The sequence below is a fragment of the Mauremys reevesii genome, linkage group 7, assembly GCF_016161935.1.
Source record: "Mauremys reevesii isolate NIE-2019 linkage group 7, ASM1616193v1, whole genome shotgun sequence".
Lineage (NCBI taxonomy): Eukaryota > Metazoa > Chordata > Testudines > Geoemydidae > Mauremys > Mauremys reevesii.
Genome location: NC_052629.1, coordinates 33,131,783 through 33,157,343, shown reverse-complemented (window position 1 = coordinate 33,157,343; position 25,561 = coordinate 33,131,783). Strand labels below are relative to the sequence as shown.

The following is a 25,561-nucleotide window of genomic DNA, read 5'->3' as shown; positions in this document are numbered from 1 at the left end:
TTTGCTTAGTCTTCCATGACTAGTGACTGCTTTATTTGTAAACCAAGCTTTGTGGCAGGAAACCCCTGCACTCTTCCTGAGCTGTACACTTGTCGTCTGGTGCTTGGTTATTGGAAGTCAGGACCAGCATTAAGGTACAGGCCAAGCTGGTGAAGCACCAGATGTTCTCAGCAGAGAAGGTGGAATTGCAGGGGAGGACTGCATCTAGCAGTAGGTCAAATTCTACGGTATGGAAAGGAATCTTCAACCTTAGGACAGTGCAGAGAGTAGCTGCCCTTGGACAACTGTGGCTATAATTAATGGATATCTCTGGACACCATACCACATTGCAATAGTTTTACCTCAATCCATTACTCTTTCTCTAAAGGGCTAGCATAAAGCCCATGTACCACTTAATTTCCTCATGCCCTCAAACTAGGGAGTAAGTGGTGCATAGGCCTCGTGTTGGCTCTGCACAGGATGACATTAAATTAGGGAGACACCATCAATTAGAAATCCTGCACTCTTGTGATTCAACAACTCTTCTTTCTCTGCATGCCCACCCCCATTACTGTATGGGAGATCCACACAACCAGACTACACAGGAGAAACAGTGAAACTGGCTAAATACAAAGTGCTGTCAAGTACATGCAGGAAACCAAGTATCTTTCTCCAATTTTACAGTAATGTGAGAGGTACTAAAAATACCTGTATGAAGTAGAATCTTTAGAAGTGTGGTAGCTTACTATCATTCTAACACATCTTTAATGCTTAAATTTCTAAGACCTAATGTGGTCTGTTTTTATAGGGTTAAAGAATCCAGGAATTGCAGATTGAAATGTTATGACTGAGGCTTTTTTTCCTACTGAACTGGAATGTATCTAACTTTGATATTATTTTTAGGCTGCAGCTGCATATACCATTTCGGGAAAGTAAACTAACTCACTTCCTTCAAGGCTTTTTCAGTGGAAAAGGGAAGGTATATATGATAGTAAACATCAGCCAGTGTGCTGGTGCATATGATGAAACCCTCAATGTGCTAAAGTTCTCAGCAATTGCCCAAAAAGTAAGTGCACTATAACTTTGTAGCTTTATTATTTTAAATCTTCAAAGTTACATTATGGAGATAATTTAGTAGTTCCATATCTATACAATTTATACTTGCACTTAAAGCAAGTCTCTACAATTCCTTGCATATTATACTTCAGTGACTTTTTTTTTAATTTTTTGTCTCTAAATTTGTCTCCTCGTGATCAAATTTAATGTTCTATAATCTTTCCTGCTTGAAATTCTTCATAATTTTGGGAAGGAAACATTTAAAAAAATGAGTCTTTACAAAAAACTGTTGTGATTATAATGTTCTCTTGGGCTCTGCCAGCTAGAGAACCATAATCCCTAGAAATTCCAACTTCCACACACGTGGCTCATCCTATTTCTGACCTGAAAGAGATTTTAAACATTCATATTTTTAATGCAAACATCTCACCCTGTTCTCTTATTGATTATAAGCTATTTGTTCTCAGCAGGCATGTGGTGAGAAGTACATCAGGTTTTTTCCTCCCCCTTTAATTCCTCCAATCTCTGGGGGGAGTTACTTACTCTCCAGCACTAACTGCAGTCTGACTCTGCAAAAGGGACAAGCTGCCTTTGGCTCCTGAGAGAGTCTCTCACTGTTCTTGCCAAAATAACATAGCAGCAGTTTTTCTATGCCAAAGGAATTAGCAACCCCACTCCTGAGGTGGTTTTGTCCCTCTAGCCAGTCTCCAGTGCTTCATTTCAGGAGAACCCTGGGTCTCAGAACAGTGCAGTTTCTGCATGATTCCTGCTCTTCTCTGCAATTCAAAATTACTCCTGTTTTGTAATGTGGCAGAAAATTTCAGGTGTGGTGACTGCAAGTGGGCATTGCCAACAAAATGAAGTACAGCCCCTAGCTGCATGCTAACTGATACCCATGGCTGCAGGCTACCTCCATAAGTGCTTTAGTATTCTCTTAACCAGTGTCTAACAAATAATTGACAACCTCTTTCCCTCAACAGATTTGTGTTCTAGACACTTCTAATGCTCCCCAAGATCAGCCATTTGTCCAGAAGTCTGCAAGAGAAGTCTCTCTCATAAATAATGTGGACACTAAAATCCAGGTAGCAAGAAAAAGAGCCACTGTACTTTGGGACAGGAGCCTGGAAGATGTGATAGAAGATGACGATGATTTAACTGTGGATAACAATGAGACACATGAGGAGCATGATATGGCAAAAGAAATGCCGGAGGAGGAGGAGGAGCATGATATGGCAAAAGAAATGCCGGAGGAGGAGGAAAATAAAGTAATTATTGGAAGAGAAGAGTATCTGGTATGTACCCGGAATGCTTTCAGAGTCAATACAATATAACTTTTGATGGGTAGGTGGTATCCTTAGTATAATGTATTTGTGGGGGACTGAAGCATGCTGCCTGTTGCGGAAAACTGTGTAAAAATGGCTTTTTAAGTTTGGTTGCACCCGTTACTGAAAGTCTATGTAAACAGACCTCTTCTCAGTGTACTGTATTTTACAGCATGGGCAAGCTGTGGACTTCAGTAATATTAAAAAATCCTTTATGCCTATATTCTATGCATGCAAGATCTCTGGAAGCAAACTTTTTTCTATGCTTCAGCATGCTCATCAGTTTAATCTGGGACAATACTATATTTGGAAACTACTCTTGCTTTGGGTTGTATTGTGCTGTGATATTCTCCAACTAATGCTCCTTGAGAAACAATGTCTATTTTAAAAATATACTGTTTAAAACTCTAGATTTTAACCTTGTTTTGAACAGATAAATCATTCCAATCTTTCTTAGAAAAAGTTTTTCTAAAAGGTGAGATAATAATTTATAATGTTCTTTGGATTCTTGAACATGCTTGTTCTGTGTACGTATGTATACAATATTGATGGTTTGCACTGGTACAGCAATTTACCAACATTTAATCTATCTACCCATCCTCCTTTTTTCCGATAATGGTAGCAGAATTGGACACAACGGTTGCTCACATTTCAAAAAGAAATCTGAACCAATATTCTCATATTTGAAGAACCTTTTATCCTTGGAGCAGTGATTAAGAAATAATCTTTCTGAAAACTTTCCTTTATAAAAGCATTAAAAGATTATTTATTTGTGATCATTGTAGAGACTACTAAATATAATGGAAGACTTGAAAAGCAAGTTGATCAATGAGAGAAAAGATAAGTTACTCCTGGAATTAAAAATTCGTGAAGAAGTCACACAAGAATTTACTCAGTATTTTGCTCAACGGGAAACAGATTTCAGGTAAGTTAACAGTTGCTTAGGTTTCTTTATATTCTTCTAGTTGTACATAGTTTACACTGTTGTGTAACTCAGTCTTTTAATCTTAGCCTGTAGGTGGTAAATATTTGTATCTTTTACAGTTGCAAATAAAAATGAAATAATAAAATAAAAGCCAAATATTTAGTGTTGGGGAAGTTTAACATAGCTGCCCCTTCCTGCACCTGTGCAGACACTCTTATTCCAGTGTCCAATATAAGTGATTCTCTTTTGGTTTAGTTTAAACCCCTTCTCAGAAAACATGTCAAACTGAAGAAGTTACTCTTTTAATTAGAATAAGTGCTTATAAAGGCATAGCCCACTGTGTGTATCTGTTCATATTCATACCTCTGCTTTTAGCAAACTTTCCTGTATATACAAGGCTTCATTTAATAAATAAAAAGGCTAAAGCTAAACAGCTTTCTGTTTCATGATGTCAGTTTGTTTGCTTTTTCACTATACCAAATGGATGGATTTGCTCAAATAAAATTGAGTTCTTCTTTCCCCCACCTCCCTTAGAAATTACATTGGTTAAGATTCTTTGTAAAAGGGAAAAAAACTACAAATTCTTTTTGACTGCTCTGATATTTCCCCTCAGCCTTCTTACTCTGAAGTCCTTTTACTTGCCAAAGCTAGTTCAAACCCCATACCCAAGTTGACATTAACCACTTGCTGTGAAAGCAACGTGTATTGTATCTAAACTTTACATTAAACAAAAATAAAAAACCCAGCGTCCTGTATTGACTGATTTTAAACCACTGAAAGGTGAGAACAATGAAAGACAAACGATAATTCTGAAGTCCTAAGATCTTTCACGCTATCAAGGCAAAAAACGAATGTCATCTAATTGGGGGGAAGATGAATGTTTTCAGTGGCTTTAGACATAAAGTTCTAGCTATACAGCTGCCTGTTGCACTGTCTGCTAAAATTACAGGAAGAAAACCAGTTGCAAATCTACTCTAGTTGATGGTCCAATATAAATGCTTTCCAGAACAATAAAATGTTTCAATTCTAGATGTCTTGAACTAAGTAAAACTTTGACATGATTTGGGATAGACTTTGGACATCTGTAAATTCTAATCCCTGTATCAACTGCAGATATGCTCCATGCAAGAGGAGGGCATACAGAGCGCACTACTGTGCTATAAGTAATTGTGGTATGTGAGGCTCAAAAGCTGCTTGAATGGCTGATGAAAAATATACTCAAATTCTAGTGTACAGTTTACCTCTAGTAATATGCACGATTCAGAAAACCTTGTGAAATCCTTGATCTATATAAATATTTTTCGTAATTTGTAGTTACTGGACTGTTTCTGACCGCAAGATTAATATACACTTGTGAAGTTCGTTAGAAAGAGCAGCTGTAACTTAAAATTAACCCAGTTCACAAAATGAACAAGCATGGGAGAATACCCAGGTTCTGACAGTCACAGTGTAGTGTCAGAGACCCATTAACGTTCTTTGTTTATTATAATAATAAAAAAAGTAATTTCTAGCATTAGAACTCTTTAAATACAGGCAATGCCTTTCTCATGAACGAGAGTTGCTAGAAGAAGCTTCTGAACAACGCTTGGAAATCTACAAGGATTTAGTAAATGAATGTGCCAAAAACCTGGATGAAGAACAGGAGATAAAGGATTCCCATTGTAATGAAAGAGCTGGAATGCTGGTAATTTTTTCCCCTACATATTGAAGAATCTGGCTTTGTACTAGGACCTAACCTACTGTTAAGGGATGAGTACTTCTCATGGTTGGGTATTAATGTAAACTGACTCCAGATGCCAAGGAATGGATGTAGTGGTGACTTCAAGAATTCTTGTTCCAAGTAGCGTAGACCTTATTTCTTATTAAATTAGAAGTTGGTACCTTTTAGCTTGCCATAAAAGAACTCTCAACAAGATCTATTTTAGGGATTTTTCAAGGGATGAAAATTTAGAGATGTGCACTATAAGATGAAAAGTAAGTAGTTCAGGTTCTAAAATTTGGGCTTTGTGTGCTAAAAAGATGGATGCGTTTATAGCTTATAGTAGAATCTAATATGAATTTAACTTTTTGTTTAATTTCTGGTGACTTTAGGCTACTCACACTGAATATGTTTATAGGAGCCTAAATATCTTTTCAAAAAAGAGTTGTGTGCACATCTCAAGCAATGGGAGTAGCATATGCATTTAAGGCATAATTAGGTCCTGGTGCTTGTTTTTGGCATGAGACAGGATATTGCAGCTTTGTCATCCTGTTATTTTAACCTCTACTTACCCTTATTTTTCATCATAATTTAAAAAAGCTGTATCTTTAACTCTCTTCTATTTTACCTTTTTACAAAAATATATTAAGATTTCCAGACACTAGTTAATAACAATTCAGAAATTGACACAGACTGTTCACTTGGTGTGTTATATTCCACATTCTCCCAACTCAAGATACAGTACTTCTTGGTGGTTTATGGGCAAAATTCTGCTGTTACTTGGATTTATATCCGTATAACAGAGGAAAATTTTACCCTTGCTTTTAAGTTCTTTTAAAAAAAAAAAAAAAAAAAAAAGGCAGATATTATCCCCATAGTGCAAGATGGTATCAGTCAGAATTAAAATCTGGGAATTCCTAGGTTTTATCCTTTCCTTTCATGGATGAATTCATTAAGTTGTTGAACTGTTCATAGGAAGGGTGGCTATACTAAGATTTGTCCAAAGAGAACCTAGGGTTCTATTATAGCTATTACAAGCTGATTTAGCAATTTTAGGCCATTGCTAAATAACCATAAAACGCTTTTCACTTCCTTTCTAGGAAGGAGGCAATAATGTAGCTCCTGAGAACTGTATTGATCTTGAGGGCATTATTAATTTTCTGCAAGATGATGTCACTGATATTAAGAAGCAGGCAGAAGAAGCTCACAGGTATATTGTATCCCTAGAAGACCCACAGGAAGCTATTGCTTGGCTTGAACAAAAACTGGGAAAAGTTACTGTTGAGCTAACTAAAACCAAAGAAGAGCTGACACAGAGAACTAAAGGTGAGTGGGATAAAATAAGTGATTCTGAACTAATGCAAACTTGGAAGATATGTTAAATTCTAATGAATTAAGTGGACTGGATATCTTAACCTGCTTAAGTTTTAATATTTACATTTTAATACAAACTAGTTACCATCTGTTCATATTGTGATCTTTGTAGTTGATCAAATTGGATATTACCTTTATTTTTATTACATTATTTTAAGCTCAACCAAACCATTGTTTTGTTAAAACTAATCTTATTTAAAAATTATAGAACAGTTCAGTTATTACTTAATTTGAAAAGATGCAGCCTTATTCAAGTTAAAATGTCTTCTAACTGTAGGATGAATTTAATATTGACTCTTATTGATTTCACATTTTTAAGAGCATGCACAGCATACATTCCAAAAACCTATAAAATACAGTAATTTCAGTACCTTTCAATGAGGAGTGATATCTCACAAGAAAACTAGTGCCCTGCACAATAACTATAGTAGAATTCTCAGAGTATGAATCCACTTTAGGAAACTTTTTATTCCAGAAAATCTAGTGGTTTTAGTTTTATCATGTTTAGGGTTTTTTTCAACTTGTCATTGAAGTAATTACTTGACAAAAATCCCCTCAAATAAATTGTGGTCTTGTCTTGTCTACTTTTTAGCCTGAATGAAAAAAAAATTAACACCCCTCTTCTCTTTCCCCCCCCCCCAAAAAAAAAAGCTTGAGTACATGCCTGCCGTTGGGAAACAAAACTGTCTAAAGTTCTAGACTAGAAAAACAGTAATGGGTGGAGTGACGGGCTAATGGGTAGAATCAACTCACTGAATGCTGAAGACGGAGTTTATAAACTGTTAGGGGAATCGATTTGCTAAATTCTAGAAACTTCTGGAATATATGTAGGGCATATATTAATAAATCTAGTTAGCTTATCTTCTCAGTTCTTAGTGTGAATTCACTACTTTCTCATTCTAACTAGTAAATATGAAAGCTGTTGATTATATGCTGGAAACCAATGATTAATATTTAATGATCACTAGATTCCCGTGTGTGAACTAATTCAGCATGTCTAAAGTTTGAATGTGATTACGTAAGCACAAATAATGCAAATAGAATTCTTCAAAATAAAACATTATAAACAAATAGTTAGCCAACAGGATACAAATACTCTGAACAAAGTACAGAAAAAGAGATTACTTTGGATTAAAGATCAATATGCCCTTTACTGAAACTTGGTAGAGATTTTCTCATCGCCACAATTTGTCATTGAAATGTTGATGTAGTGTTTGATTTTTCCGTCCCAGTTCTGAGCTTTTCACCAGCATTCAACATAGCTCTGTTGAGAAGCAGTATCTGATTCTCTTTACTTCCCAACTTTGTAGCAATTCTTGATTGCTCTTGCCATTTTGGGAGCAAAGTTGTAATTTGTTTTGTTTTTTTGTTTGTTTATGCTATCACCTGCAGTGTGGCACATCATGAGAAATTTAGAGCATTTCACCCCAAATATGCCAAAGCAGACATATTTGAGCTTGCAGGTCTATTGCTGACTGCTGCAAAGGGAAGCAATAAATGAAAATTTTAAAGGAAGAACGAAAATGAGGAATATAATTACTCCTGGGGGAATTCTGTGCCAAAAAAATTAAAAATTCTGCGCATGATATTTAAAAACTCTGCATTTTTTATTTGTCGAAATAACACCACATAATCACACCAGTTTCAATTATTTTTGGTCATTTATTTCAAAATACCTGTCAGCAAGTATGTCTGTAACAATACAGACAACAAAAAAGATTCAGGAAATATTTTTTGACAAATAGGTTCCTTACTAGGCATATTGATACAGAACTCATGAGTAATAATTCATTTAAGCTATAATACAGAACCGTATTTCCCACACCCCTCAGAAGCAGTGCAAAGTGCTGGGGGAGTCAGGGTTAATGGAGGAGCTGAGGGAGAGGGAAGTAAATTGCTGGGAAGGAGTCTGGGTGTGAACTTGATGGGTTGGTGGATATGGGTGGGAAAAGTATGGAACAGGTTTTGGGGGGGGAGGGGCAGGGAGGGATTTTCAGGGAATGTCTCCATGCAGACCCTGCCTGACCCCTAGCCTCTCCCATCCAGTCAGGCACATCTGCCCCTGTCCCTGTATGTCCTTGCACCCCCTGTTGACATGTCCCTTCACCCCCACTCACACACCCCTCCCTGTCCCCATGTGTCTCTGTGCCCTCACCCAGCCACTCTCCTATCCCTATGTAGCTCTGTACCTCCCTCCCCTCTGTGGCCCTGTGTCTCCACTCCCATTTCAGCAGAAGGTTTTTTCTGCACAAAAATTAAAAGTATGCATGGCTCATTAATTATGCCTGTGCAGTAGCACAGAATTCTCCCAGGAGTATAATAATGGCTACAAGCATAACACAAAAAGAACTAAGTAGACTACACCTTATTAATTCTGTGTCTGAAAAGAAAACAATAGAATATTGTGTCCAAGTTGCTGAAGATGCTATCCATGATACAGAGAAAGTACTTAGCTGTCTGAGCAAGTGGCAAAGTACTAACATGAAAAATCAGAGCAGGTGCAATCATCCTAAATTGATGACTGATGACAGTTCAGCACCATATCTAAAACTTGCTAAAGTAACACTTAACACAGTCCTCAAGCATCTTGTGGAACTTCAGTTTTTTACTTTTATGCAACAGTTTCTTGGTTAGTTTACATATGGACCCCCAGTCCAGCTGATGTAGTGGGGTTTCACTGAGCCTGCTTGCTCCACTAACCTGGGCTCCCTCTCCCTGTTTTGCTGAATCAGGCTCTTTGGCCTCTGGCAGCACACACACAGGTAGGGATGCACCAGCTGTAGAATTGCACAGAGTTTCTGAGCAGCTCTGTAATGGGGAGATTTAGCTAGGAAATCACCCAGCACTCAAGTGCAGCTCCCCTCTAGAAAGTACATCCAAAAAAATATTGTCTTGTGCTGTAGAAAAATCTGTACAACATAAGCTCATAAATTTGCCCCCTCCCTCAATGTGAAAGAATATATGCACAACTTCTTACGCCCCCCCATTATAAATTTCACAAACTGAGTTTTATAACAAAACCAAGTTTATTAATGATAAAAGGTAGATTTTTAAGTGATAGCAAACAGATCGAAGCAGATTACTGAGCAAATAAAACAAAACACGCAAACTAGGCTTAATACACTCAAGAAACAGATTACAAAATGTAATTTCTCACCCTAAATGTTTTTGGCAAGTTGCAGAGTTTTTGTAGCTTAGAGTTCCAGTTACTTCTCTTTACAGACTAGACTCCTGTCTTAGTCTGGACTCAGCCCTTGCCTTTCCCTCAGCTCAGTTCTTTTGTTTCTTCAAGTACTACCAACTGTCTATCTTCTTGGGCAGGAAAGCAATGGAGAAGAGTCCTGTTTGCCTTACTCTTCAGCCTTCAATAGAATTTACATAAGGTGGGAAGCCTTTGTTTCCAGTGGAAAAGTACTAGCAGTGTTCAGGTGGTACTTTTTACCAGGTGACATTATCACCTGACCATGCAGTGTCAAAGCAACCATGAAACCAGGTTTATTTGCAGTGTCCACAGGAAGGAACTCATGGAAGATGGGGAATGCACATCTTTGAAGACTCATTGTCTTTTTCCTAATGGCCTATTAAGGCTGTCTGTTTACTGTCTGGTGGGCGTCTCCAAGTACAACCACTGTTGTAATTGTTATATAGTCAATATTCCTAATTCCAGGTACAGAAATGATACATGCATACAAATAGGAGAATCACATCCAGTAAATCATAACCTTTCCAATGATACCTTACATGAGCCGTCTTCCATAAAATATATCTTAATTATGCCATATTCATACAATACACATGTCTATAAAGAATATGGAGTGTCATGTCAGAGTTTATGTATGACTCACCTTCCCACTAACACTCAGCGCTTTCAGGAGGACTTTCTACATTTACATGCAACTACTGTAAATTCTAAATCTTGCAATGAGCACCAAGAGGACTCTGATCAACATAGAACAGCATTTTTTCCAATAGGCTCACTCAGCAGAGACACTAAACGTTAAAGACTACACTTTAAACTCCATACAGAAATGGAACCACACTAAAGAGGGAGGAGATTGGAGAAGTTTTATAAAAACCTTTCTGTTTAGTCAATCTGAATAATGAAGACAGAAAAGCTGAACTGTGATGAAGAGGGTGAAAAGATGTTGGTTTTAATATTGAGGTGGTTCTTTCTCTTACAACATTTTTAAAATTGTGGATTCAGATATCTGCCCTAAAATCTCTGCTTGTGAAGGAGCTTGTTCTCCTCTTGGTTGCATCAAAATAGAGGAAATCTGTGGAATTTATAACTTTGTCCTTTAAAAAAAAAAAAAGGGGGGGGGGGGACAAAAACCTCCATTCCTGTCTAGCTTGCACCAGCATTAGTCATGTATTTTCAGCACACTTGGAATTATTGAAACTTTCTTAACAGGTTAGAGGCTGGAAAAACAAATAAGCAAGCGGATCAGTATCGCAGGATACACATAAATGAGTAGTGGGCTTATCTAAGCTGACTCCAGACTCTATTATTGTGTCCTATTTCCGGAACTGAAAGCCATGTGTGTGTGAGAGAGAGAGAGACATGCATCTGGATTTCATTCACTTACCCACTTGTGGGTTTGGTGGTCTTTTTCATGGCGGAGGGGTAGCTTTCCTATATTGGGGAGTGGAAAAAAATCACGATCCTCATTAATGTATTAAGGTCTCTAATATTAAAGTTATTGCTTTGAACAGGACTCGGTGAGCAGGCTTACAGGAAGAAGCCACCCTTTTGCTTAAAGTGCAATTATTGGATAGTTTTGGTTGAAATACATGCATTTATTTTTCCAAACTATTTAAATTATTTATTTGCCAATATTTGAGATACACAGACTATTCCCCCCAGTTTGATTTAGCAGTCTAAAATATTTTTTGATTTTCAAACGACTAAGACTTTTCCAACTTACTGAATGAACTACTAGTTTGCAATCTTTGTAATGCAAACCAGTTTCTCTATTTGATTACAGAGCTTGAAATGCAAGTGATTAAATTAAGTGAATCTGCTCAACAACTTGAAGAAGCTACTGAGGTAACTTTTTATTTCTCAAAAAGAAAAAAAAATCACTGAAACTAACATCTGCTTTAATTATTCATACAAAATTACAATAGCTTAATGTCTGATTTCATAGTATGCTTAACTGAATAGACCTAGCAGTACTATGGTTTGTTTCTCATTGCATGTTTGAGTGCGAAAGATTTGGAGTCATGTTACAATTAAGGCTATCAAGCAATTAAAAATAATTGCACTGTTAGACGATAATAGAATACTACTTATATAAATATTTTTGGATGTTTTCTACATTTTGAAATATATTGATTTCAATTACAACACAATACAAAGTGTACAGTGCTCACTTTATATGTATTTTTGATTACAAGTATTTGCACTGTAAAAAAACGAAAGAACTAGTATTTTTCAATTCACCTAATACAGGTACTATAGTGCAATCTCTTTATCATGAAAGTTGAGCTTACAAATGTAGAATTATGTACAAAAAAAACTGCATTAAAATTTTAGAGCCTACAGGGCCACTCAGTCCTACTATTTGTTCAGCCAATCGCTCAGACAAACAAATTTGTTTACATTTTCAGGAGATAATGCGGCCCACTTCTTGTTTATAATGTCAACTGAAAATGAGAACGGGTGTTCTCATGGCACTGTTGTAGCTAGCGTCACAAAATATTTGTTTCAGATGCGCTAAAGATTCATATATCCCTTCAGTCTTCAACCACCATTCCAGGGGACACGCGTCCATGCTGATGACTGGTTCTGCTCGATAACAATCCAAAGCAGTGCGAATTGACGCATGTTCATTTTCATTATCTGAGTCAGATGCCACCAGCAGAATGTTGATTTTCTTTTTGGTGGTTCAGGTTCTGTAGTTTCCGCATTGGAGTGTTGCTCTTTTAAGACTTCTGAAACCATGCTCCACACCTCGTCCCACTCAGATTTTGGGAGGCAGTTCAGATTCTTAAACCTTGGGTCGAGTGCTATAGCTATCTTTAGAAATCGCACGTTGGTACCTTCTTTACATTTTGTCACATCTACAGTGAAAGTGTTCTTAAACTGAACACCGTGCTGGGTCATCATTCGAGATGGCTATAACATGAAATATATGGCAGAAGGCGGGAAAAACAGAGCTGGAGACCTACAATTCTCCCCCGAGTTGTCACAAATTTAATTAACGCATTATATTTTTAACGAGCATCAGGAAGCATGTCCTTTTGGAATGGTGGCTGAAACATGAAGGGGCATATGAATGTTTAGCGTGTCTGACACACACATACCTTGCAATACCAGCTACAAAAGTGCCATGCAAATGCCTGTTCTCACTTTCTGGTGACATTGTAAATAAGAGGGCAGCATTATCTCCTGTAAATTTAAACAAACTTGTTTGTCTTAGCAACTGGCTGAAGAAAAAGTAGGGCTGAGTGATCTTGTAGGCTGAGGTTTTACATTGTTTAGTTTTTGAGTGCAGTTATGTAACAAAAAAATCTACATTTGTAAGTTGCACTTTCACGACAGATTGCACTATGGTACTTGTTTGAGGTGAATTGAAATACTATTTTACAGTGCAAATATTTGTAATAAAAATAATATATCCTTTGATTTCAGTTTCAACGCAGAATACAATATATATGAAAATGTAGAAAAACATCCAAAATCTTTAATACATTTCAATTGGTATTCTATTGTTTAACGGTGTGATAAACTGCAATTAATCACAATTAATTTTGAATTAATCGCATGAGTTAACTGTGATTAATTGACAGCCCTAGTTGCAATGGATTCCTGTTATCTAAAACCTAGTAAAAATGTAACTTTTCTCTTCTTAAAGAAAATGACGACACAGAATAAACGAATTCAAGAGCTAATGCACATTGTGGAGCAAAAAGATGATGTTATAAGTAGACTACAGGACTTAATATCCCATTTAGAAACTACAGTAAAAGACTATGTAAGTTTCTGGCTCTTCATTTCTTAAAATGTACAAAACTTAATTTGACTTTTTTTTTAATGCTTGTAATAACTGGTTAAAAGATGGGAAACGGTGTAGGAATGATTAGCTCTCACAATGGAGAGGTAAATAGTGGTATCCCCCAAGGATCTGTAGTGGGACCAGTGCTATTCAACATATTCATAAAAGGTCTGGAGAAAGGGGGGAAAACAGTGAGGTGGCAATGTTTGCAGACAATAAATTTTTTTTTTACTTAAGATAGTTAACTCTTCGCAGTCTGCTTTCGACTTACAAAGGGTTCTCATAAAACTGGATTGGGCAACAAAATGGCAGATGAAATTCAATGTTGAGAAATGCAAAGTAATGCACATTGGAAAACAATCCTAACTACACATACAAAATGATGGGGTCTAAATTAGCTGTTACCACTCAAGAAAGATCTTGAGGTCACTGAACGGATGTTCTCAAAGAATTATCCACAATGTGCAGCAGCATTCAAAAAAGCTGACAATTTTAGGAGCCATTAGGAAAGGGATAGATACAATGGTAAATATCCTAATGCCACTATATAAATCCATAGTATGCCCACACCTTGACTACTGAGTGCAGTTCTGGTTGCCCAATCCTAAAAAAGATGTATTTAAAATAGAAAATGTATAGAAAAGGGTAACAAAAATGGTTAGGAGTATAGAAGAGCTTTCATATGAAGAGCGACTAAAAAGACTGGGACTGTTCAGTTTAGAAAGAGGGGATATGCTAGAAGTCTACAAAATCACAAATGGTTTGGAGAAAGTGAGTAGTGAAGTTATTTACCCCTTCACATAACACACAAACCAATGAAAGTGATAAGTTTTAAAACAAAAGGAAGTACTTCTTTACACAACATACATTCAACTTGTGTAACTTGTTGCCAGGGGATGTTATGAAGACCAAAAGTATAACTGGCTTCAAAAAAGAATTACATAAATTAATGGAGGTTAGGTCCATCAATGGCTATTAGCCAAGATGGCCGAGGGATAGATCTGCAGAGTGGCCATTTTATTTGAGAGAATTAATCTACAGTTGAAGATGGAAAGAAGTGATGGGCAGGAAGCTAGAGTTATGACATCAAAGTCAGACTAAATAGGAGACTGGAATGAAGAAGAAATAAAGCCTTGGGAGGAGGAGGTGCAATAGATTATATAAAGGAGACTTTGGTGAGCAATTCAGAGGAGAAAGCACGTAGCAAGAAATGAGTTGGAGATGTAGAGAAAGCAGCAGCCCCCAACACAGTCACCATCATTCTTTTTGATTACGATGTGGGAGAGAAGGAGCAGTAATAGTCATTGTTGCACTGAGAGCCAAGTTTCAGTGGGGGCATGGAGGTAGAGGAAGCAGGAGAAGAGGTCAGAAATGTTTGGAGACAAAGCAGGTATTCCAGAGGTATCCTGATCATCATCCCTCCACCCAGATACCGAATGAGGTTGGTGGTGTGGAATGGGTAGCCAGGACCATTCTTTTCTTCCCTGCCTTTGAAATGGTTGACTGACTTAGTAGCGATGTACAATGGTGGTAAGCACTGAAAGCCTTTGGGATGGTATGGGCCTATAAATACATTGGCGGTAGTGCTTACTGGACTTTGATGCACACACTAAGGGCTGGTCTACACTAAAGGAAAAATCATATAAAGAACTTCAGCTTCGTGAATAACGTGAACGAAGCTGAGTCGATCTTATATCGATCACTTACACGCCTCACGCTCGCGGGATCGATGTCCGCTCTCCATGTGTCGACGCGCCACGCGCGTGTGTGTGGGTGGTGGGAATCGATAGGGCGGGTTTTCGATATGATCGCGTCTATATGATGCCTAGATGATATCGAAACTGATCGATCTACTCGCTACGCAACGACGGGTAGTGATGAACGAGCCTAAGTGTTTCAGGCTAGTTGACAATCTGGAGAAATACCATTTGCATGTTAAAATGATCTTATGTTTGCAGCTATATTATCTATGTGCATCCACTCTTTCTACAAGTTCCACACTCTGATTTATTCCATAGAGTACATTAGGGGATGCAAATTAACACTGATTCATCTTATTCCCGCCCTTCAGTTTTTCAGTAGTGTGACCACTTTTGAGGGCTATACCTATACTCCAAAACATCTTAGGATTACACAAGATATGGCTCCTGTCATCTCCTCATTCTCCAATTAATTTCAACTGTCCATACCATGCTTTCACACCTGACTGATATACAGGTATAGAACTACAAAAAAACCAAACCGTAACTCTCTCTGTCCACCAGTCTTATTTAATGACATGATAGTGTGAAGATGAAGTGCTATAACCACATGTCCTGTCTTATTTAAAAATGCCAACATATCTGCTCTCTGGCCAGCCTGGTCTTAATATTTGGTCAAATTTATAGTACATAGCAGAAGTTAAAGCATTTGCCAAACTATCCTTTGGGCTTAATATTTATCATGGGCACTTCTAACCTAATTAGAAAGTATATCGAGTACTGTTGATTGGAGGAAGGGTTAAGACTGTTACTAAGAACTTTCACTTTTAAGAAGATGACAAAGTGTAAAAAATGTTTGTAAAAGTCACCAAATGCTTTTTGAAGGAATTAAGTTTCTGTAGCTTTTGACACATTACTGTTCTCTTGACACATTACTGTTCTCTTGTTGGAATACATAATCCCTCTGATTCATGCGTATTATCTGTATTGGTGCTTTTTCTTTTCTTCCCCTTTGTGCTGTGTTCTGTACTCCAAAGCATTGTTCACCTCTTTATTGCCCACAGCAAAGGCAACCTGTAGCTGACTTTTTTTCCCAACAAAAATCCTTGTAGAAAAGTTATATGGCTGTTTTTCATTTTTTGTTTTCATATTAAATTGAGATTATGTATTGCTTGAAACATGTTGGCTGCTTGTTTTGTATAATGGCAGGTGGTAACTAATTTTATTTAAACATAGGACAACACTGTAACTACCATTAAAAGACAAATGGCAAAGGAGAACAGCGATGGGACAATAGAAGGCACTCAGTCTAGTGAAAGTGTGAAGCATGTGTTGAATGTAGGAAGAAAACGCTGTTTTGAAAGTAAGCCTACCCAAGATGAAGAGCCACCTACAAAGAAAGGTACCATTTCTACTACAGCCGAACAGGGAGCCTTCCGAAAAAATCTGATTCCAATGCCAGAACAAAAGCAAAAATTCGCAATTCGTAAACTTTATTGTCTGAGGAGAAGAAAGTCAGCAACATTAAATACTAAATGGAAGTAACTGTTTTTCATTGTCTTGTGTGTTGCCTCTAAATTCTTAAAATAAAAAACTGCTTTTTAGATGTCTTGCTTCCCCTTTGCTATGTCTGCTAATACATTTGCTAATTCTGATGTAGTCAAGATATTTGTTAGTGGACTTTACCTACAACTGGCATGTTTAACTGTGGTTTTTCTGCAAAGCTTGCTGTTAACCTTGTTAAACCTTAGCTTTTTCCTGCCTAAGCTCTTTTGAAAACTGAAGTGTCAATGCGGTCTATGATCTATTCTGTCATAGTATGTGGGTGCTGTACCCACTTCTGTGCAAGGTGTTTCATTAGGTCAGTGTATAGAAACGTAAAAATCCATATATAGTATGTAAAGCTGATAATGATAAAACTCAAATTCATTTTGGGATCTAGTGTTTCTCATAAACATCTTTGCTGCTGGACACTGCATAAAGTAGCCATTCAACTCCTGTATGGCATATATCTACATAGCTGTTCAGTGTCTGCAGCTTTGAAATCTCCCTGCTCCCCTAGCCTGCTTGGACTCTGACTGTCAAGGATCATCTAGGTGCCTCCCCAGAAGCTAAGGGACCTCAAATAACAGGTGCAGCATCTACACAACCTGAGTGGGGATTGCAGATAGGAATATGTTGACCCAAACAAGAATCAAGGAAAGGAGGCAATGGGGCAGCCTAGAGGCTTTTCCTCTTTCCTTCCCTCAAGTAAGGAGCTAAAGGCTTCCCCAATTAACATGTGGAGATGGATTAGAACTACCTAGCCTCTGCTATCTGATGGTAAAATGGTAAGCAAAACATGGGGATGCAGGTAGCCCAGCCCCCACCGGGGGATTGAGAAGTAATAGCTGTTGAAGGGCACTCCCTTCAGAGCCATGTTGAACAAAGGAGGAGTGGTATAGCAAGTTCCATAGATCTAGCGCATAGCAGGTGAGCAAGCTGCTGATGCTGCTTTCTCTGACAAGAGAAGGAACTGCTATGCCTGTCAAGACCTTTACACGTTGGTTAGGGCGAACCTTGGCTCTGCATGGAACCACCTTATGAAGCAATCCATGTAAATGCCAAGAGGGGAGAAGGTGATGACAAAATTAAGTGAACATTTAAACCCTTTGCTATAGCAAGCTGTATCCGATAGCTGCTCTAATCTTGGTATTCATGCCTGATGAATGTTTATAAATACTAATTTTTAGCATTGAACACAAAACCATATAGAATGCAAAGTGGTACATTAATGCTACTGTTACAGTTGTACAGTTAGGAAATACAAACTTTTCAAAACACGAAACTTAGTCTTGGGTATTCTCCCTTTAAAGAGCGCTCAGTCAAATCTTAAAGGTCAGTTGGTTGACTGTCTCAAAAAAGCATGTGGGGAATTTTTGCTTCCCCTTAAGTACGTAACTCAACAATGGCCAAATGTATCTTCCTCAAACTTCGCTTAAAAAAATCACCTTTTCACAGAGAGTGTAAATTTTAGTAATAAAGACTTAAGATGAAAAACAAATTTTAGTTTTAACTATCCTGTGGCCTTTGCTATAATAAATGAGAATTTCTTAAGAAATTCTCTTCATGCAGGTTGGCTGTCTAAGTTGGAAGTCATGTACCCTGTTACAGCAATATAAACAAAGTTCCCCAAATGATCTTAGCTGTCAATTATAAAGCACCTAAAATATTTGGAATTGATTCTAGGACTTTCTCTAACATACAGAACTGTCACAGTAATACTGTGGGTGTCAGACTATGCCTTTTCTTTTATCCATTCCATTCACAGAACATAAGCCACATACACCTTTCTCTGTGTCAGTAGTATAATTTTATTACATAACTTAATATAGAGAATACATGATATAAAAGTCTGTTTTGTGGGCCCAGTCAAGGAAAGAGGGCTGGGTCTCGATGGGAAACTGGCCATTTCCCTTTCTAGTGTTTCTAATGCTGGTTTTTATCCACTGCTGGCTTGCAAGGTCTGACTCTAAAGCCATGACACTTCTGTTAGTAAAGCTATTGCTTACTTATCGTGTCTCATGCAGGAGTAATTCGTGGTGGGGTGGATTCTAAATTTATGGGGGAAAGGAGGAAATAGATCCCCTGGAAGCTTTTAAGGTGGCTGACTAAAGTTATTAAGGCTTCTATAATAAACCAGTCTTGGGTCAATGGAGTATTTGCCATAGATATGCATAATAGTCATCACTTTATCAATGCTGCTTCAGCTTAGTGCATGGAAGTTACTTCCACATGTGTGTGTACATACTGATGCTAGTTCAGAAGTGTCTCCTCAAGGTGTAATGCTGTAAATTTACAAAGTACTCTAATGGTAGTAGTGCAGTCTACCTACAACTTACTGTGTTTGCAAACTGCACTATTTTCTACACAGCTTTTATATTCTGTAAACACACACTTTTAAATTAACATTTGCAATAAGCATATGTATTTGACCAGGGGACTACTCCCTAACACTGCATTATGTGTGGTTGCACTAGAAAATCTTCCCAGGTTTTTCAGAAGTGATTCTAACTGATGTCAATGGGAGTTGCAGTTGCTTGTTGTTAGTTAATCAGCCTTAGTGTAATAAAAACAAAAATATTTTCAAGGTGGAGCTCAGTCTCTGTGTGTACCCTTGAAGTTTTTTGAGGTCTCAAAACTCTCAACATTTTGTCTCCAGGAATATTTCTTTATACGTGTGTGAGGAAGGCAGTGCAGAAATCTGTTTTACTATTTTGGCTTCCTTTCTCTACTTCCATTTGCACACAAATTTGACTTTCCAATATACCTTCTCTACTAACCCTTAAGCTGCCATTGTGTCAAATCAGAAGCTGATTTGGGAAGGCAAACCTTCAGCACATGATGGAAAGGCATTAGGTGCCATTTACTTAAAGATTCAGCAAACAGTTATTGCTTGTGGCAGAACTGTAGACCATTTACACAATCCAGCAAACTCCAAGTTTCTCTCTGCATCTGGCAGATGGGCGTATCTGTAGGATGTAAGATTGTTGGACCAGCTAAGGTGGAAAATGGGGGATGGTTGACTGTCAGGTAGGTTTTTTTTGTGTGTGTGTGTGCGGTAGACATCACAAAGTTTTACCATCACTGCAGCAGATTGGGAACCTGAACAGAGCCCAAATCAGTGTCAAGCCATTCATATTCTGGCTTACTGAAAATCTAGATAATGCACACCCTGTCTGGAAGTCTAAGGCAGATGCTATCAGTAGTACCATTCAAACAAGTAGCTTCCAGGTTTTGGGGTCACTTTCAAAGGCCAAACTTCGAAGTATTGCATAATTAAGGTTTACTAAATCAGCCAAAATCTCCCACAAAGTTTTGGAAATTATTTCTTGGTATGTATAATTATTAATATTTTTGCTTTCAAGAGCAATAAAGTGATACTTATTTTTCTTTTTATAGGGTCCATTAGAAGTGCATGTAAAGGTGATGCAATAGAGCAAAAGAAAATTGAAGAAATGCAACAAAACATTTTAGAAAAAGAGGCAGAAATACTAGCATTACAGGAAAGAAGTGAATCTCTAGACTGTCAATTAGCTATATTTAAAGAAGAACTTACAAATGAAAAAAGGGAAAAAGAAGGGTTCAGTAGACAGATGGCAAACTTGTGCCTAGAGCTATCTTCTTCAAAAGAAAGGGTTTCTGGTTTAAGTGAGGAACTCCAGCAGTGTCAGGCTAGTTATGGGAAAATAGCTTCTGAATTAGACATACAAAAAGCTATAAATAAAGAGCAAGAGGAGAAGATTAAACAACTGACCAAAGAGGTAGAAGCCTCTAGTCAAAATATCATGGTCAAAGTGTCACAAATAAAAGCAATGCAGACAAAGATAGACGAGTTGCATAAACTTGATTTAGAATCTTGTACTATAGATGTTGATCTGGTCAATCTAAAGGATTTTTTGGAAGATTCTCAAAAAGATAAACCAGAGAAAATTCAAATGCATTCCTTAAACACACAGTGCCAAACATCTAATATTGCAGATGTCAGGCGAGAGAGCTCTTTCCATTGCAGTATTGAAGGCATTTGGAAAGAGTGCAAGCAAATTATTAAGGCCTCTTCCCAAAAAAGTAATCAGATCCAAGAACTCCTTCAACAAGTTGAAAATTTACAAAAGAGCATCAGTAAGGCGGAGAGTGAGAACAATCAACTAAAAGTACAATTGGATGACATTACAAATCAGAGTAATTTGTCCATAAAGGAAAAGGAGAACCTTGTTAATCAGTTACAAGAACAATTACAGGAAAAAATGTGTGAGTCTGAAAAACGTGGGGCTGAAGATAGAAGAGCAATTACCCAACTTGAGAAACAAAGTGCCAGCCACAAGGAGAGAATAAAAGAACTTGAATGCCTGTTGGAATCTAATAGGGCTAAAGATGACAATGCAGCCAGGCTAGAACAAATACTTAGGGAAAAAGACTCTATCATTTTAAAGATGGAAAGTGATGTAAAAGACTTGGAAAAGAAATGTATGAATTCAGAAATAAAAATCCAAGATTTAAACGATCAGGAAACAAAACTGAAGGAGGAAGTCATACAATTGAAGAATAACTTGAAAACTATTGAACATTCACTTCAGGAAAAGGAGAGAAAAGAAGAAGAATCAAAAAAAGTCACAGAACAGTAAGTACAGCATTGAATAGACACTTGATATGAAATCTAGTTTGAATGTGCACCCGCTCAGTTCCAAATAACACTCAGGTACTTATCCAGATTAAACTGCCAAGAAGTGGTTTAAATACTAAAATTTCTCTTTGAGAAAATCATTTGTACACATTACTGGCTATTTTTTCACTTGTTTAATTGTATGTCTTGATAGTGTATAAAACCCAGTAAGTAAATTCCTGCCTGTAGCACCAATACATGGAAGGAAAAATGAGTACAAATGTAGATACTGCAATTAAACTTGTAATTAGCAGTAAAAGCAATCCATTTTACAAGGCAATTCTTGTACCAAGTGTGCTAACTTGTTTTCAATAGAGAACTATTTCTAACTTCTCCACATTTTCTACAATGTACCTACCTTGTGTAGTAAATTTAGGTTTTGGGGCTTGGGTTTTTTTTGGGGGGGAGGGGGAGATTGTGTTTTGGGTTGTTTTTTTCCCCCCTCTAAAAGTCACAGTAGAATATCTTGTCTGGTGGAGATTCTTTGTCTGTCTGATCAGGTTTTTTGCATTTTATGACAATGCATCTTTTTGCCCTAATTATAACAGTTATTTCTAACTATAAATTATATCTCCACTAGTGAAATGGACATAGATGCTTAATGATTTTTCAGGCTAAGTAAATATGGTACAATCATGAGTATTTATTTTATTTACTTTATCCCCTGGATTCAAGTGTCTTCTAGAAAAGAGCTTGTGTTTAAGGCGCACTCAGGGCTAGTCTACACTTACCTGCCGGGTCGACGCGGTGAGTTCGACTTCTTGGAGTTCAAACTATCACATCTAATCTGGACGCGATAGTTCGAACTCCCCGCGCGCTCCGGTCGACTCCGGTACTCCTCCACTGCAAACGGCGGTGGTGGAGTCGACCTTGGAGCCGCGGACTTCGATCCTGCGGCGTCTGGACGGGTAAGTAGTTCGAACTAGGGTACTTTGAGTTCAGTTACGCTATTCACGTAGCTGAACTTGCGTACCCTAGTTCAACCCCCGCCCTTAGTGTAGACCTGCCCTCAGAATGTGAATAAGGGGAGCCTGGTATGTTTAATACCTGCATCAGTTTAATACCGTACAGTGTAGTATACCTAATTATTGTAGACTACACTTGTGTGCAATCTCTTTCTGTGAACTAAAGTAGTTCCTGTATTAAAATGCTCTCTGCTGTTGGAGCTCTGTTAATATTCATCTACCATCTACTTCTTGTTTGGAAAACCATAGGCAAGAAAAACTTTTTTATATAAGCCTATCTGTGAGAAATCCTGATACTAAATAACCTTTTTGGAGTAGAAGGTGCAAATGTTGGAGCAGAAGCTTCATATAAGGCAATTTTTTAAAGCAGGTAACTCTTGACGTAGGTCCAAAATATTAAAATGTTGTTAATTGTTATATGATTACCAAAAATTGCTAACAACACTTGGATAACTTGGTGATGGATGTAGTATGAAAACTTAAACAGGCAATGAGTGTAGGAGAGTTGAACCAGCCTGAGGCATAATTGCACCCCCTTTACCTGACCCTGGTGGAGGAGAACAAAGGTAAAACAAGATTATGATGATCCTCAGATGACTGAGGCAGTGGTGCTATAAGGAAGGCTTTGGAATGTTTGACCACTGGGAGGCCTTCACAGACAAAGGACAGTTCTTTCCCACCTGAGTAGGGAGGGAAATAGACTTCAGGAATGGAGGTCAGCACAACTGATTAAAAGAGCTTTAAACTAGGAATCTGGGGGAGGTGGTTGGGAGATGCTCATGTAATTTCCACACCTGATTCTAATATTGACCGGAAGGAAAATCAAGAAAGAGAATATAGCAATGCAGAAAAGAACAGCAGTGTGTAGGAGAATGGACATTAAGAGGAAAGAGTTCCAGTTAAGCTAACAGGTAGGTGATTCTGACAGTAGAATGACTACCTAATCAGATGAGGAATCTGGGCATACCCAAGCACACACAACTAAGATGTTCGTACACCAATTCAAGGAGCCTGGGTAACAAAATGGAGGAACTAGAACTACTGGTGCAGGAAGTGAATCCAAATATTATAAAGATAATATAAAGTGAAAGAGCAGTCATGCCAGGAGTACATGTATTGAAGGGTAGGTGCTATTCAGGAAAGAGAAATGATGGTAAAGGTGGTGGAGTAGCATTGTATATTAATGACGAAGTACACTAAAAAAAATAGAAGTGATGGAATGCATAAAAGAGTCTGTTTGGATCAAAATAACTTTGGGGAAGAAGGCTACCAGAGGCTCACCTGGGATAGTTTTTGGAGTATAGTACAGACCCCCAGGATCCAATCTTGATATAGGTAAAGCCATTTTTAAAATATTTTTCATGAAATAAATACTCCTGGGAATTGTGAGATTAGGAGAGTCTTTAACCTCCAAGATATAGATTCAAGAAAAAGTGCTATTAATAATAGTAGGGCCCAAATTTTCCTTGATGTGATAACTGACTGATTTCTTCACCAAATAGTTGCCAAACCAACAAGAGTTGATGCCATTTTAGATATTGGAATATTCCAAAGTTTGGAACAAACTCCTCCCTCTATAATAGTTTATTTTAACTTCCTTAATGATATTTAATCCTTCCTTCTCTTTCCCACCTTTCACCCCCAGGTTAAATAAAGAACTCTCAGAGAGTTCTGCCTGCATACAGTGTCTAGAAATGGATTGTCAGAGGAAAGATGAGGCGTATACAGATCTGAAAGAAAAGCTAGCTGATGCTAAGAAACAAATTGAGCAAGTGCAGAAAGAGGTCTGTAATCATAAGAGAAAATGTGTTTCTTTTGCAGATTAAATGTAGGGCTCTGCTAATCAAATATTTGCTCTCAAATATCTTTGGTTATATGAATTGTTAAAGCATTTAATATTCAAACAATATTTTTAATGTCTTTAGATTTAGAATTCTGAACCTAGAGTAAAAGTGAACCTGAAAAATATTGATACAAAACCCATAAGCTACTGAGAAAACTACAGTAACTCATCTTTTGAAAGGAAGAACATTCTTGCTAGTAGTGTGTTTGCAATGGGTTCAAGATGACTTGAAAATAATGGTGAATCAGGTTACTGAGAAGAACTTTCCAGACTAATCTAATCATGTGTCACTGTGGAATATGTTGTTTTACAGGACTAACTTTAGGACTTTCCGTTTCTTAGACTAATGGAGACCAGACTCACTATGCAGATAACACACTGATTGGCCTTTTGGGGGGAGGCAAAGGGAGAGTGCTAATTTTGTTTCTCTTGCTTGTTAAAAATGAAGGTTACAAATTCCATTGATCTGTGAAAGGAAAAGAAAGAGAATAACTTCTAGTTGTATTAGTGACTAATATGTAACTACCAAGCAGTAGCATAATGAAAATGGAATGCTTACTGCAAGCAATAGCCATTTTGCATTTTAAATAGAAGCTAAAGTGTGGAGTCTTGCATTAGTGATCAATTACATGTATTGCTGTCTGCCCAGGACAATAGCGCTTCTTGTCCTTCATCTAACCAGCATCCTAAATATTTAATGCTGAACCACTTGTGAAGCATCAGGAAAGGCCTGAGATCAAATGTCAACCAATTTTTTTTTTAAAAACTCTACCATTTAAAATTACAAGATTAGCTTCTTAGTTTTATACATATAGCTGAAATTTTTACTTGACAAAGCTACCTGCGTTGATATCTGTTGAATACAGTAAATCTTCCCATTCAGTGATCAGACCTCTTTCTTAATTAAGATGAAAATGTAGTATATTGCACCTGCATTTTTCAGAATAATGGAGAATTGTCTAATTATTTGAAAGCTTGTCTTGTAAACATATTAAATACTATTAGTAAATACAATCCATTTATGCCATCTAAATCTAAAAACCAAACAAACATAGGACAATTAATTGTGGACTTCTGTTTATCCTTTTATGACATGGACTGCTTTGCAGGTGTGCACAATGCGTTCAGAGGAGAAATTACTGAGAAGCAAAGTTAATGAACATGAGAAAACTAAAAACCAATTTGCTGAGGAACTAGATATGAAACAGCGGACAATCCAGCAACTTAGAAAGGTATTTTAAAAATTTCTTAAGTTTTATAAATGACTTGATATGCCCTCCATTTTTCATTTGCTAATTATCAGTTTCTAATGATATAAGAAGGTTTCTAAGCAGTAAGGCAGTCACAGGAAATAGGCTAAAATAGAACTAACCATGCTAAAATTAACTTAATGGACAAGAACATTTTTAAAGACCTTCTCATAATAGTGCCTCATCAAATTGCCTTTGATAGAACTAAGTGTCCAGTACATATATAGATGAATGTGCAAGGACCTGAT

General features: G+C 37.3%; 1 protein-coding gene across 4 annotated transcripts in view; it reads left to right on the top strand.

Moving 5' to 3' along the window:
- Positions 1–25,561, top strand: part of KIF20B (kinesin family member 20B) — an 84,004-nt gene that overhangs the window by 30,167 nt on the left and 28,276 nt on the right. For 3 of the 4 annotated variants that reach the window (XM_039481899.1, XM_039481901.1, XM_039481900.1), the window contains exons 12-22: positions 883–1,045; positions 2,016–2,327; positions 3,143–3,282; positions 4,816–4,966; positions 6,082–6,307; positions 11,341–11,402; positions 13,213–13,332; positions 16,290–16,455; positions 19,995–21,213; positions 23,866–24,004; positions 25,173–25,295. In XM_039481899.1, the coding sequence (XP_039337833.1) occupies positions 883–1,045; positions 2,016–2,327; positions 3,143–3,282; positions 4,816–4,966; positions 6,082–6,307; positions 11,341–11,402; positions 13,213–13,332; positions 16,290–16,455; positions 19,995–21,213; positions 23,866–24,004; positions 25,173–25,295 (2,821 nt within the window). The remainder of the gene's footprint in view (positions 1–882; positions 1,046–2,015; positions 2,328–3,142; positions 3,283–4,815; positions 4,967–6,081; positions 6,308–11,340; positions 11,403–13,212; positions 13,333–16,289; positions 16,456–19,994; positions 21,214–23,865; positions 24,005–25,172; positions 25,296–25,561) is intronic. The other variant, XM_039481902.1, reaches the window with a different exon arrangement.